Source organism: Anas acuta, chromosome 7 (genome assembly GCF_963932015.1).
Source record: "Anas acuta chromosome 7, bAnaAcu1.1, whole genome shotgun sequence".
In the NCBI taxonomy this organism is placed as follows: Eukaryota; Metazoa; Chordata; class Aves; order Anseriformes; family Anatidae; genus Anas; species Anas acuta.
The window spans coordinates 27,053,731-27,069,067 of NC_088985.1; the positions used below are offsets into that span (position 1 = coordinate 27,053,731).

Below are 15,337 nucleotides of genomic sequence, written 5' to 3' on the forward strand. Positions count from 1 at the left end.
CAATTAAATGAAGAAGGACAATCTCGTTTCCAGGCCGTTGCTAGGACAGATTTGAGGAGGGTTTTCCTGTGTGTTCCCACAGCCCCCTATTCCTGAAGCGCTATTGCCCTCTGGCTGTCAGCTGCAGCCCAGGCACTGAGCACCAGCTCTCTGCTGTATCAGCTCTGGCCCCAGCTACTTTTGGACCTAGGCCATGACAAGAGATGTCTAATGTCAGAAGAGCTCAGGTTTCCAAGGCTGGAGGAACTACAGTCATTTCCAGTGTCACTCAGTTTTGCTGCTGTGTAAAACAATAAACCAATGTGCTCTTTTCTCTGAGAAAAAACTACCGTGGGATGAATGCAGAGTTGAAATGAACTTTGAGTACTATGACATTACTAGGAGAAAAAAAAATAAAAATTAGAAAATCTTTATGTCCATTATGACTTTTTTTTTTTCCTGAAATGATAAGACAACACTCACAGAATTAACAGGAATAACGCTTTCCTTTCCTTTCCTTTCCTTTCCTTTCCTTTCCTTTCCTTTCCTTTCCTTTCCTTTCCTTTCCTTTCCTTTCCTTTCCTTTCCTTTCCTTTCCTTTCCTTTCCTTTCCTTTCCTTTCCTTTCCTTTCCTTTCCTTTCCTTTCCTTTCCAAACATTACCTGATCACACAGGTATATATATATATTTATATATATATATATATATATTTTTTTTTTTTTAACTCCATGCTCTGACAAATTTAGATAATAAAATTTTCTCTGTACAAATTCAGTGTCCAAACTACACTGATTGGGACAGGGATTGTTGTCCTCATGCATTCTGTATACAAGTCCAGATCCTGTTAATATTAATATTAATAAAAATAAATAAATCTGCCTAGTTTATTTCAAGATTGCAAAAACAAGCACAGCCAGCAAAGGGGCTTCTCCCTGCCTGACAAATACATGTCTCCTTCAATCCTCTCTAATTCAGAGCCCTGTACACACAAAACAAAGACAAATAAATAATTCAAAAACACCATGGAATTGTCATGAATGAGGATGAAGAAAGTGCTTCTTCCTTTTGCAGGAAGAACCCTACAGAGGACATCCTTTCTCAGTGAGACTTCATTCACCAATTTTCCTCCAAATTCCTCTTTGGACTAGCTTATGCAGGATGCTTTAGAAGGGAAGAGTGCAGAGTTTAAGAAGGCATGCACAGAATGCTATGGCACAGAAGCAGCAGCTTTCCTTTTGTTAACACAGTAAAGCTGGGCTGACAAATTCAGATGAGCCAGCATAATTGTTTTTTGTTTTTTTTTGTCATTTCTTTTCTCCTCTGTCATCTCTTCCCAGTGGCTTTTCCACCTTTCTCTGGAAAATCTATGTAAAACTATGCTTCTGACTGTGTTAAGTAGATAAATGAGAGATGACTATTTCTGGTAAATATTTCTGAACTGGATGTTTATGGAAATATTTTATTCATTTTTCCTCAGAGGCGGTGGAGAAGGAAGCTGAAATGGATAAAGTAAAAATCCAGATCTGAGAACTATGTGAAAAACAAGAGCTCAGAGAGCATTGGAGGGGAACATGACAGTCTGCCCTGAAACAAAAGTGGTTCCATCAAGAGAAGAAAGACCCTCCTAGGCGAGGGAAGGCCTTTTATCAGTTTGCTTGGCACAGAAACCTGCAGTACTTTTAAGGGTACTCTTCTCAAGCTACTTTTAACAAGCTGACTTTCAAAAACACCTAATTCTGCTGATTCCATCAGATTTGAAGGGTCTTGTGGGTCCACATGAAATGTGAAAGTCTGTCATATGTCCCCAAGTTTTCTCTGAGATATTGTTTCACAGCTCAGCAGACATTTTGCAGAAAGTTTCCTCTAACTGAATGTAAAGAAATACAAGCATGTTTTCCCCTAGCAAGTATCACTACAGTACTTTTGTTCTGTACCTTGCAACAAACTTTTGTAGAAGCAAATCACGAAATCAATTTTATTAATATTCGGGACTGTCTCAGACTCAGAGAAAACAGTGATAGAGAGATTCCAACAAGGTGGTTCCCTGTCTGTTTTGTGCAAATTACTGTGAATCAGCAGGAATTTTGAAATGAAATCAGAAGCTGACATTTCATCACTCCATTAATAACTCAGCAATGGACACTATTTCCCATAAAATACAGGAGAGGAGAAAAGGCTTCAGGAGATTAAGCAAATTAATGAATGCAATGTCAAGATATCAAAAGTGATAGTCCAGATATAAAAAACAGCAGAGTAATACCCTAGATATTTGATTTCCAAAAGCTGAACACTTGCTTAGTATACTATATATACTTATTTTTACATGTATATACAGATATGGGTATTTATGTATGAATAATTTATTTTCTTAACACACACTATACACTACGTCATATGTACTACCTTCACAGCAATTCCTAGACATTGCTGAAGTTAGACTAAATGAACCTTCTACTTTAATACTGCAAAAAGCTCAAATGAGACCTGGAAAATGGCTTGTTCAGCATTAGTTTTCTGAGAGCTTTAACAAGGATTACAGATACTTACTTTCCCTTTCTTTCTTTTGACATACCTACACTATCAGGGAGGAATCTACTTAGCCACCTACACATTTAATTTCTGCTCCCTGCAAGCCCACAGACTCTCTAGTGAGTTCTGTTTTTCTGGGGTGGGAAGCATGTCATTTTAGGTAATCTCACACATTTTTTTGTGCTCATTGCTCACCAGTCAAAGTCTGCTTCTGTGCACACACATGGCTCTGAGGTCATAGCCCCTGCATATTTTCCTTGCATGCATTTCTTCTCTGACTTGCGTTTCCTGTAGATCCTCTTTGCTCCCATGATGCAAGCTTCTCCCTGGAAACAAAACCAAAAATATCTTTCTCTGACACCCACCAGGCTGTTTGTAACACCCAATTTTTCAAGACTGTGCAATAATAGGGGCTGTGACTCAAGGGAAGAGGATGTGAAGTCAAATACCGTGTCAGTACAGTGGAGCTAATTAAAGCTACTGAAGCTTAAATTGAAACTAAAGCAGCTTTTCCAATACACACCAATAAATGATCTGGGTTTATTTATGTATCAGATTCAGTTCTGAATTTGTTCCAGACCCAGTAAGTATTTGATTCAGGCCCATTTCTCATTTATAGATTAGGTTTCACAGCAACTGAAACCACAGCCTGATCCCTCTGCTCTTTGAGATAGAGCAGGTCTATTTCTTTGGTCTAATCTCTTTGGCAATGATTTTGTTCAGTGGAAATTAGTAATACATGTATATGTAAATACTTTCCACAGATTCTGAGTTCAGGTTTTTCAGGGTTTGATTTGTTGTGTACTGGATGTTAACACTTCCTTGTCTTTTCACTATCTTGAGCACCCTGTTAAACATTTCTATCTAGGAAACATGGCTCAGCCTTGTAATCTCAAAGGAAAGCAAATCAAAAGGCAAAAGTCTACAGCCGTCTTCCTAAAAATAGTTCTGCAAACTCCAAAGCCAACATCCTCAAAGATATACTGCAAAATCCTTGGCATCTTTGCTTATGTGAGCACAAGAAAGTAAAGAACAAAAGACAGTAGGGTCTCAATTGTTACCTTTTGTGCTGTAAGTTAAAGAAAATATTAATGGTTTAGATTTGCCCATGAAAAGAGAAAGGTTTGAATGGCAACTCATGTAAAATGCTGTGGATTCTTGAATTTCAAGGAAGCTGTACCGATTTTCATCATCTGAAGATCTAAGTCATAACTGGTATTTTTGGTGTGGTGTTGCGCTTTGTGTGAGCAGCTAGTCTGAGTCAAGCTACTTTCATTTCATATTTGTTATTAAATTATTGCCCAGCACAGAAAGACAACCTTTGATGATATAAAAATGTATGTATCTCTTTAGACTTCAGTGGAGCCTGTGGTGTTTATATAACCACAGAATTTGGGCCATATTTTGTTTTAATCTGATATAAGACAGGCATTGTGTCAAACTTAGCAGAGCTGAGAAGATGCCCCCAAGGCAGGCACAGGCACTGCGCAGAGCACATTGGCTTGCTGGCTACTTGAGAGATGTTTCCAGAAGTGATGAAGCCCCTGCATCCAGGATGCCAGGGACAGGGCACAGGGGGACCCAAAAGAATGGGGAATAAAGTGTCTGGCTTTCACAGTAGAACTAACAGCTGAGAGTGATGGAGCAAGCATGAAAACAAGTGAATAAGACGTGAGTGAGAGGCCTGGATTGTAGGGAAACCAGTTTGAGAGAACTAGAAGGGTCTTAAGATACTGACTATGAGGACAGAGAATGGAAGGAGAGAAAGGAGGTAAGGATGAAGAAATTGGATGGGAGTTCTCAGAAGGAAGGAGTCTGGGCCTCTTTTAGCAGCGGTGCTTCTACTGCTGCTGCATCCCTCAGCTCTGGATAAGAATCATAACAGGAAAAAAACAGTGGATCATGATGATCTTTAGCTGTAGGATCATTTAGCTTCAGGTCAGATCCCAGGCTCCTTGCTTCTTACCTGGCTGTGGAGCTGCCAAGGCCTGTAGTCCTCTTCTGCACACCTCCGATCAAAAATGGACTTGTAGTCAATTTTCACCAGCTGCCACTCTGATCGGTGGCTGAAATGTCCAAACACTCTACAGAACACAGCAGAAAGTACATACAGTAAAAGGTAGCACCACATGGAGTCTAGTAGTTACAGAGGTACAGTCACTGACAAATTTCCAGCAGAGATTAATTGCTTTGGAAGTCCTAGTCCTACTGATTTTCACTTGACTGACATTGTGGAAGTGAGACTTATGCTCCAAAATACCCACAAACCTCTTAGATTACACATAGCTTTTATTCTGTGGATCAATAGCCTCCCAATTCTGTCTTTCTCCAAACTGATCAAACAGAAGAGACCTGACATAGGCTGGAGACAGTCATACCTGCAGGATTTTCATATTTTAATTATGAGCTTTGGGAATCATTTCAACAAGAATTAAAATCAGTACATTAAGGTACCATTCTTCATAAATTTCTGCTAACTCAGGTTAATTTCCAAGCCAAATATTTTGTTGATTACAGGTCAGTTCACTTTTTACAGACAGAAAAATAAATTTTCTCCTCTTTTTCCAAACTTGATCTCAGGTAAAAGGTCACAAATTCAGGCAGGGTGAATCCAGATTTATGCACAATGCAGTTCTCAGCATACCACATTGAAACTAATCACAATTTTTTGTGAGTCAGCCTCCAGGCAACATTTTATCATTCATTCTTACAAAGAATGTCTTCATTTTTCTGCTTCTCAGTTAAAAAATAGAAAGTAGGAGCAAAACCACAGCTATAAAAATAGTCCACCATTTTTCTTTTAAATATTCATCTGTCAAGAGAACTCTGCTTTAAATCACATTCAATTTGAGTAGTGGGGTTTCATGCTTGTAAGCTAAATGAAAATGTGTTTACAGCTTGCAAGGAACCATACTGTCATTCCCTCAATCATATCAGAAATAGACAATGATGATTCAGCAACAGAAGTCTGCATACTCCTGGCTTCAGATAACACTTGGTTTGGTCACCAGCCCAAAAGAGTGTTATGTTATAATCGATCCTCATAAGATAATTATGGCGCAGTTTGCATCAACGTTAGTATGATGGCAAGCTCACTTACGTCATGATGAGAGTTTCCTCTCCAGGTTCCCCTAAAACTCCATCTACAAACAGTGGGAGAGATGTGAAACTGTACTTGCTCCAAGATTTCCCTTCATCAAAACTTAGCCTAGTGGAGAAAGCAGAATTAGTATCTTATTTTATTCACCAACTTTACTTGAGGGGACTCACCAGTCCACTATGGATGCTATGGATAATTAGGAAGCAGCTTTTATTCTCGAATACTGGATTTTTAGTCCTTGAAATAACTACTTTTTGGGGGAGCACCATAAATCATAGCATTGATCAAGCTTGTCTGGCATTATACTGCTAAGCCAAGGCCAATACTTAAGTGGCAGAAACTTATAAAGCCATATTAGAGATTGGTGCTTTAAGGGTACAATGTAGCTTACAACTCAGATTTTTATTTTATTTTTTTTTAAATACACTACTAATTTTGAGCACCTTATTTTTAGGTCAAAAACATAAGACATTTTAAGGAGGTTAGGTTCCCAGAGCATGAGAGATTTGTCTCATCTGACCAGCAGTCTTCCCTGCAGCGGATCTAAGTGAAAGCTTGGAACCACTCCTCACTTTTTCAGTCTTGAGTCTGTGTGTTTAGATATAACTCTTACCATAACGACAGTAAAACATTCAAAACAGCATAAAACTATTCTACCTACCATATAAACTAAGGGTGCTAACTAGAAGAGACATTCTTGTCTTATTGGCTACATAACCCTGGTGATACTCAACAAAATTCTCATTCATAACTGTTGCCTGATGTATAGAAGACAATTTAATCAATAATTTTTAAAAATTAAGAGTACTTTGGCAACTTAATAAGAGGAAAAGTCATAATCCAAACTGCATATTATATAAATAACCAAATTCAAGAAGCCAAAGCTTAGTAAATCAGGGAAGCCATGGAATTATCTTGACAGTATCTAAGATCTGGCCAAGATGAAACTGGGCAAGCTGGAATTGCCAAGATTTAGTTTTATCTGAGTTCATTTGCCCATTTCTTAAATGGTATTTTCTAGATTGTAGCTACAAAAAAACAGTGACTGCAGCCTAACTTCTTACTTCTTCACATCTAAAAGGTAGGGCATCAAACTATCAAATTTAGAACCAGAGTCATTACCAGAGATGTCTGATAGGCAGAGATGTGTGTTTTATGGCAACCAGTACTCCACCTTGATCCAGGTACAGAACACTGTGCTCCTCCTCAAAGATCTGGGAAAATAAACATATATTTACATCTATTTTGCTTAGTAACAAGAAAATGTCATAGTTCAAGTATGATTATGACAGAGGATAGGTATGTGCTACAGAAGTTACTGAGTAGAGGAACACAGCCTGTATGGCGACAATTCCTTTTTAAGTCTGTTCAGGTTCCAGAGAAATGCCTCTGCTTAGCAGAAAGTTAGAAACATGAACTTCTGCAAGGACCAACAATTTTCCTCTATTTGATGACAGAGTTTTGTTTGAAGAACTTGATGTGCCTGCATGTATCTGGCCATAGCACACGCAAGTGATGTAGAGGTTAAAATGATGGCTGGTCAAACACTGTAAAATAATTAGATTTCTGGAATATCAAATATTTAAACAGATTTTATTTTTCTGTGTCTTTTTGGTTTCTGCTTTCTGCAAACATCTGCTCTCTGGTTCTTGTAGCAGCACTTGTGAGTCTGTGAAAGTGACTCGGTCTCCATGACATAATATTTCATCTAGAAAATGGGAATAGAATTTCCCTTTCTGAAGATAAACACACTGACAGGTAACAGTGCTTCATTAACAGGTGGAATTCCACCAAATATTAGGAAAATGATTTAACTGCATCACCTAGTCTCTTTCTGCTATCATTGAAGAGACAGAAGCTTCAGAACAAGATGAAATGCATTCTGTTTTTCTCCATTAACTTCAGAACAAAGCAAGATAATTGCTGTAGAGAGACACTGAGCTTTGGACAATTCAACTCAGGTGAAATGAGTCCCACACGTGAGGGAGTAGAATAGTGTTACTGATAATATTCTAGAAAGTATAATAATGGATGAAGAGAAAAATAATTTGATCAGTACAAGAGACAAACAACAATAACAAGAAACACAGTCCTTCCCTTTAAATATCCATATTTTACTGTGTTTCTGTCTGTTACAGGGTTAAACTGAAGCTAAACTGCGTAGTGCAAAAATAATTTTCTTTTATATGATGCTTAATGACATAAATAGTCCTTTTCTTTGGGCATCTCTCTACCTCTCAGGAGAGAAGTCTTCCCTTTTTGCAAAAGATTTGCAAAAAACTACTTCAAATTAAAAAAAAAAAAAAGTCATTTTGAATCTTTTTCTTTGACAGTTTCCTACAATCACTATTTAGATCTGTGATTCAGTGTCATATACCTGTCTCCATGTGTTCCCAGCATCTGCAGAAACAAACATGCTGATGTCATCATCTGACAGTTCAGTGCCTATATTGCCTGTAAGAAGAACATTGATTAGTGATACAAGACTTCAAGAAACACCAGAATTACCAAATTGAGAGAGTAAACATATTTATTTTCCTTTTGTAAGTACAGAGCTTTTAGTTTTGGGAAGAGAAAGGAGGAGAAAGGAGAGACTCAGTTTGAAGAAAATATATGTTAAAAAAAAATAAAAAATCATACATTTCTATACACCTCTATACACAAAGGAAATTGCCTGTTTTGAATCTAATGTCTGGTAGGCTTAATCCTGAAAGCCATTTTCCATAAAAAACAGATAAGTTGAAGGTCCATGACGACTTCTGTTTGTGACATCCCACAAGCTAGTCAACACCCTCCATGCCTATCATACACTCAACATTTTCTGTGTTTGCACATCATGTACAGGAAATATTTGTTTCATACCTGATGCTACAATAATGCTGGGGGCAGTGTCTCGACTGGCGATGTTTCCTGAGGTATAGGGATTCTCTGAGACCTTCAGATGAAGATGAAGGGAGCAATAGGGCTATGGAGAAAGGGGAAATAAAAGTAAAAACCAGACACAACATGAAATGCATGCTCCTATTTCTACAGGCTTTTGTGCTGTATAGGGCATAAGATACCAATTAGCAGTTACTCTTAAGAAGTTCAAATACTTCTTCCTAACCACTGTATTCAGCCACCCTCTAAAAGACATGGCCGCTGTTCTGAGGCCTTTGTTCTCCATTTCCAATGTAGCTTCTTTCACTAGGGTGAAACTCTCTTACAAATATGAGGTCTTTGAGGCTGTTTGCACAAAGGAGGCAACTAGACTTGCAAGTGCAGGTAATGGTAGGGACTACCCAACACTCCTGACTGTTGGGTCTCTTCAGAAGCAAGCTAGGTTACAGATATGATGAAGTGACTCACAGAGCAGCAGTGCTCAAGCTCTTTTCTACAATGATAAGCAATATAAACTTATCAGTGTAGTGTGGTAGGAAGAAGTATCAGAACTGGGAAATGTCAGCTTAAAAGTTGTTTAATACAATACATCATCACCCCATGTGGATGTGACCTTTGAGATTTCATTACAAATACATCAATAGAAACCTTACCTATTTCTTATTGATTTTATATCTCAGGTACTCAGATCAGACAGGAATGGTACAGAATAAATCAGCTGAGCAAGAAGGTAACACAGGCCAAAGTGGCCATTATGATTGTCTCCAGAACTGTAGTCTGGAAATTTCTGAAATTGTCTAATTTTTTTTTTTTCCTGAAATTTCTAATAATTTTTACTTTCCTTTGGGTTTTATTTTCACTCTTTTATTTATTTATTTATTATTTTTATTTTTATTTTTTTCTTCCAAACCTCATGAAATAGGCTATGTGAAAGGAAGGGGAAACATACTGGCAAGAAAACCTGAAGCTAACTGACCAAACTGAAGGGGACATCAGACGGTTTGGGCACGCAAACACAGCAAAGCACATGCTTGAGCTTGCTTGCCTGTATGACAAGCAGGATGCTATGCAGAAGGTTCTTCAGGCCCTAAGGAGGCAGGTCTCTCTCTCTCTCTTACATGTCTAAGTACTGATTTTCCAGCCTCATAAGTTTTGTAGGCTTCCTCTGCAGTCACTGTATGAAGACCTTCAATATATCACATCTCCAGGTAGGAGTCTAGGACTCTGAACTGAAAATCTCCCTGTGGATAAAGACAACCACAAAAGGCAGGTTTATTTATTTATTTTAAAGGTGACTGAAGGTGGTGAGGAGGGTTGGGAGCTCTCACTTACGTGAGACAGGAAAAAGAGACATGGGATGGTGCAGAAAGGAGCACAAGCTGCCAAGTGGGATGTACTGAGCAGCCTAACTCTAACTGACAGCCTTGCGAGGGCAGCTGCTAGAGCAGCCCGGGGGCACAGGGAGGGAGTGGAAACCAAATCGAGCTGACATGCATGAAGGAAGTGGAAAAACATTACAAGAGAATGAATTCTCCCCTTTTACAGAACTAAATACAGAACATATTTTTAAAACTACATACTCCAAGTCCACCTCAGAATTTTCAAGACAGTAGTAATGGCAGCAACTCAGCCAATTCTCCAATCTGATAGATTTGATCTCACTAGACCCAAGTTTTTGTGCTACCAAAATTTTTCTTTCAAATTTGTAACACTTTACAGATATAGTAGACAGAAATGGAATAAATACATCAAATATTAAAAGCCATATCACCTCTCTAAGTAAAGAGACAGTGTTTCTAGTGGTATGATTTATTGATTGGAGTGCAGCACTGCACAGAGACTGTACTGACAACTGGACACAGCTTAAAAAGCAACTTCTCCATTCTAGCCAAACACCTTGTATGTCTAAGACCTGTTTTATCCTGCAAGGGGCACAAAATAATTATTCAGATCAATCATAATTTGTCTAGAAACAAGTGCGCCTTGTATGTCTAGCAGCTGCTACTGACTGTCCCTGATCAGGAGTCAGGCCAAGTACTGCAGTACAAGGATAATGCTAGACACCATCCAGAAACTAGGGGTGGTCACAGTATTTGCTCACCAGCAACTGCAAAGGTCAATGAAAAGAGAAAACACTTCCAGGAAGGATATTCACAACACCTCACCTGAAAGCTGAAATTATTCTGTGGCAGATGGTGTGAATGCTTCCTCCCCCAATAAGAAATGTGTTTTTGTCCTAAAATCCTTATAATCCATACAGACAAGACAACCAAAATGTAGGAGGGAATAAACAGATGTCTGGGGAAGAGAGGCACAGAGAAAATAAATGACTTGCCCAAGGTCACATAAGAAATTGGAAATAGGCCTAAAAATTGAATCAACATTCTCCTGAGATTCAGCCCAATGTTTTAACCACAAGACCATCCTTGAAAGCTAATTGATTAACTCTCCTAGACAGATGCCCATAACTTGCAAGATAGAATTACTCCTCAGTTAACCACTTCACAGCGGAAGATAAGTATCAAACAAAACCAGAATCTTTGGGATATCATACTTTGGCAGCTATTTTATGAAGATTAAGTGTATTCAGACTAGAAAACTAGTGGTATAAGCAAGAAAAATTAAACCTTGGGCTTAGATGGAATTTCATTGTTTTCTTCTATCCTCGTTATTCAGAGCAATCTCACAAACAAATTCAAAGAATTCTTTGACTTTGAAACAAACAAACAAACAAACACCTTGAGCTTATTATTGGTAGAGGGATGTCTCTGTCTGCTTGCCTTGTGTTTCAACCAGATTCCCTCTTAACTTCCTTAGCTGCCAACTTAGATTCTATATCCTTATTTCTGCATTTACTCTCCCTTAGTTCAGGCTGAGGTTAAAGACAGGATAGTATTCCATTCTCAGGCTTGGGATGACAATCCAGTCACTCGAGGAACAGGCAGATCCCATTCTGCCAAAAGCTGAGATGTACATCGTCACTGTGTTCCAAGCTATAGCTAGAGACAATTATGCTGAAAACCAGCAGTGTGAAAGCATTAGTATCTGTCCTGGAGTAATGATGGAAGCTAAGATAGATTTACAATAGACCATTAGGAATTCACCTAGCTATGCCATAAGGAGAAGTAGGATCGTGCCAGGAACAGTAATATGTAGAAGGAAAAGGAACGACTGACACAGAGGGGTAAAACTATTGGTGATGCAGAAGTAGACAGAGTAGAGCTACAGAGGTGAGATGAGCTCATGAATTGTTTAAGTACTACAGCTATGTCATACTGACAAGGAACAGAATTGCCTTAGAGCAGGGGACAATTTCATTTCTCCATGATTTTCCTGAGCAGAATGCCCTTATGGAACCCTGACATTTGCAGACACATATTTACAGTGCTTTCACCTTGAAATCCCCCCTATCCCTCCCAACTTCTTTAGAACCATAGAGTTGTAGAATAGTTTGGGTTGGAAGAGGAAAAACAAACATGGCTAAATGTTCTTCTGGACTTAATCACAGGGAAGGGATAAGTTTCTCCCCATTCTTCTTCTGGAATAGCAAAGCCTCAGATAACACAGTTTAAGTCCATTAAGAATTTGTCCCTGACCACCTTGACATCAAGTGATCAATTTCTACAGAAGCCCACTGACCTGAGATACCTATCCAAACCCAACTCATAGTGTGTTTAGGAGGTGGTCATGAAAACAGGATGAGAAGCCTCCCATCTAGCTTGCATAGGTAGAAACAATTCTCAGATCAACCACATGGTTTTGTAGAAAGCAAAATTAAAATGAGGCAGAGTTTAAGCTGTAGTTTGTGCATAGTGGAGCTACAAGAATGTGACTGCAAATTGCAGAGAACCAAAACCTCCTCTGTCAGTTCTCAGCGCGCCCCTACAAGTGCCCACACTTTTGCTCCTGATTATGATCTCTTGTCTGTCTTGTTCAAGTTTATCATTCCTAAGGGAACTCCAGCTTCTATAGACATATCTGATCTAATTTTAAACGGACTGAATTGTGTTCTTAGGTACCCATGATTATTGTGGAGTATGGATGGGAAGGCTTAAGGGAGCCATTATTCCCTTTTTCCATAAGAACAGTCCAGTCCTGGTTTATCCTCTGCCATAGAACCACTTCCACTATATAGTAGATGCTGCAATAGCATCTTCTTTCATTCAGTATGCAACTTCTGCAAACAACTGTTCCATAAGGACCCTGCAGAACAGAACCTCTGGTTCATTTATAACCACAATGGCAAGTCAGAATTTTTTTTTTTTTTTTTTTTTTTTACAAACAACATGCAGGTACAGGACAGTACCAGGAAGAGCAGTCTAAGTAATGCACCTGATTTTGCCTGGAGCCAGGTTAGAATTTTTTAATATAAAAGCTCTTGAAAATCTCAAAGGCAGAGTTCAGATTATTATCCTTCTACAGGAGGGTATAGATGACATAGGCTAAAAACAAGTAGGTAGATATCAGGCTAAGTTATCCTATTTAACAGAGAGCTCCAATTCTATTAAAATCGTGTATTTCCCTTTCACTCTTGGAAACCATTTGCTTATAATGAAGATTAAAGATTTATCTATATGCTCATCTATATCGATAGATGCAGACACAGGTACAACGTAACACCTAACACATAGCAGTACATATATTTGCATGAATATGTCAATTCTCACTTTTGAGCTCACAGAGAAAATGATAACTCTTTACACTGCCAACAGACTGGCCTGAAAGAAAACAGTTCTCTTTTTGCTTGAGCCAGTCTCAAATTATTAGGGTTCCTGAAACTTCGTGAGCTACAGTAGCTCACTCCTCCCATCTAGTGACCAGAGAATCAACTGCGCAGAAACGGCATCCAGCTTCACCTGCTGTTTAAGGGGAGACCATCAGTTGTGCAGAAGGAAACTGATCTATGACGCTTCCTTTTGTTCCAGAAATTAAATTACATTCAATTACAATGCCAGTTCTTGATATGCCATCTGGCGGCCCAAGCCTGACATACCACACTTTTAAAATACAGCGTTGCCTCTGTGAGTTACACCACATGGAGAGGTTCTGCCCTCTCCTTCTGCTACCTGGTAGAAAAAGATTGTTCTGGGTTGTTAGCACTCCCAAGTCGTACCCTCTCCCCCCTCTCCCTCCTTCCCCCTCCCACCCCCCTACGTACTTACTAGGAGACAGTGAACAGGGTTTCCTCTCAGATCAGTGTCCGGAGCCTGCAACAAATTCCAGTCTCTCCCTTTATTGTAGGTGATGAAAGTTTTCACTTGGTTGTCAATCTTCTTGTTAGCCAAGAACATTCCTTTTATCCCTGCTACCTAGGAAAAATTGACATGGCTGAAAAATAGATCAAGCCCATGCAGGTTCTTTGTACGTGTCTTTTGTGCCCTGTCAAACCCAACAGGGATCTGGTGGCTGTGTCAGTGTGGCAGATATCAGGGCAACAAGTACCAAGGAATATCAAAAGAAGGCAAACTGAAGGGCTGGGAACATAATAAGACCATCACAGGTGAAAAGGTGGCAAATGGAAGACAAAGCTTATATTTCAGAAGCAGCATAGGAACATGGTAAGATGGCAATAGCATTATCTGTAAAGCGACAATCTTTCATCTGGGTAGACATCCTTTCCCCTGAAAGATGAAATACATACAGGGGAATTATCTGTCTCTTACATGCAGTAGCAGGAAACAGCAGCAATGTTGACCTTGCAAAGAAAATGACAACGCAAATATACACTTGCTGTTTATTCTTCTATTCTCACACAGCCTGCTTAAGATATTTCATCCAAGGACCTCAGTGTGCTCCGTAGTTATCAATGTTTCAACAGGGTAACTTGGGGTACACTGGATTTTTTATTCCAGTTTTGTATTTTGAGGAAACCGAAGCATCAGTGACTCAAAAAGGCCACCCAGAATGCTAGTTATAGAGCTAGTAATGAGACAGTCATTCTTTTATTCTTCCCAATATTTTATCCAAGAGCTTTGCTCCACTGACTTGCAGAAGGATCTTGGAAAGATGCTATGCTAACAGTCTCACACTGGAATCGAGCCCAAAAGTGCCTTAGTGGGAAGAAAAAAAAAAAAAAAAAAAAAAAAGTCAACCACAAACCACAACTCACATTGCAGAATGTTCCCATCTACTCAGCACACTGAAAATCAATAATCCAATAGTTGCTGCAGCTTGCGAATGAATTTGTTAGGCTGTCATTCTGCAGTCTGAGTGCTACAATGAAAAGGGAAGGGAAATCAGGAGAAGGTGGGGGAAAGTGAGAAACTTTTTGTTTTCCATCAAGCCTGTTCAGTCTTTTCATATTTCTTTTTCCAATCTTCATATGATGCAGAGCTGGTGCACAGGATCATTCACCAAAGCTTTTTATTCATAGAGATTATTACTTAAAATGCATCATGTGGCAAATGGTTACTCAGCAGATTCAGAGTTTGTTCCAGCTCAACTGATTTAATTATGGGATTTTATCTGGATGACACTACTCCCAGTTAATAGGACCTTATTGCACTTATGGCCACATGTCATGGCACTTCTAATGTAGAGTGCATTGGTACAGTACATTGGTGTATTTATTCATTCTGAATAGCCTTTTCTACCTTGAGTAATGGCACTGAATTTTATTTGAAGTTACTTAAAGACTTAGACATGACTTGCTATAATGGACAATAGTCTTTAAATTAAGTAGTTTAGTGATATATTATTGACATAAGCACAAAAAGGCAATATTTTCCATGTTTGACCTAGATTGTTTTGTCTCTCCCAAATAAGTATTCAGGATTTCTCTGTGGTATAAAGGCATCCTGATAAGACAGGGGTACTCTCTCTCTTAGTAATATTGTATGAATAGCTGGG

At 38.8% G+C, this 15,337-nt stretch overlaps 1 protein-coding gene across 5 annotated transcripts in view; it reads right to left on the minus strand.

The window, feature by feature from the left end:
- Positions 1-15,337, minus strand: part of SORCS1 (sortilin related VPS10 domain containing receptor 1) — a 288,583-nt gene that overhangs the window by 47,012 nt on the left and 226,234 nt on the right. For all 5 annotated transcript variants that reach the window (XM_068688480.1, XM_068688479.1, XM_068688478.1 and 2 more), the window contains exons 10-16: positions 13,651-13,797; positions 8,471-8,573; positions 7,986-8,062; positions 6,731-6,822; positions 5,609-5,716; positions 4,475-4,592; positions 2,704-2,834 (exon numbers count right to left, since the gene is read on the minus strand). In XM_068688480.1, the coding sequence (XP_068544581.1) occupies positions 2,704-2,834; positions 4,475-4,592; positions 5,609-5,716; positions 6,731-6,822; positions 7,986-8,062; positions 8,471-8,573; positions 13,651-13,797 (776 nt within the window). The remainder of the gene's footprint in view (positions 1-2,703; positions 2,835-4,474; positions 4,593-5,608; positions 5,717-6,730; positions 6,823-7,985; positions 8,063-8,470; positions 8,574-13,650; positions 13,798-15,337) is intronic.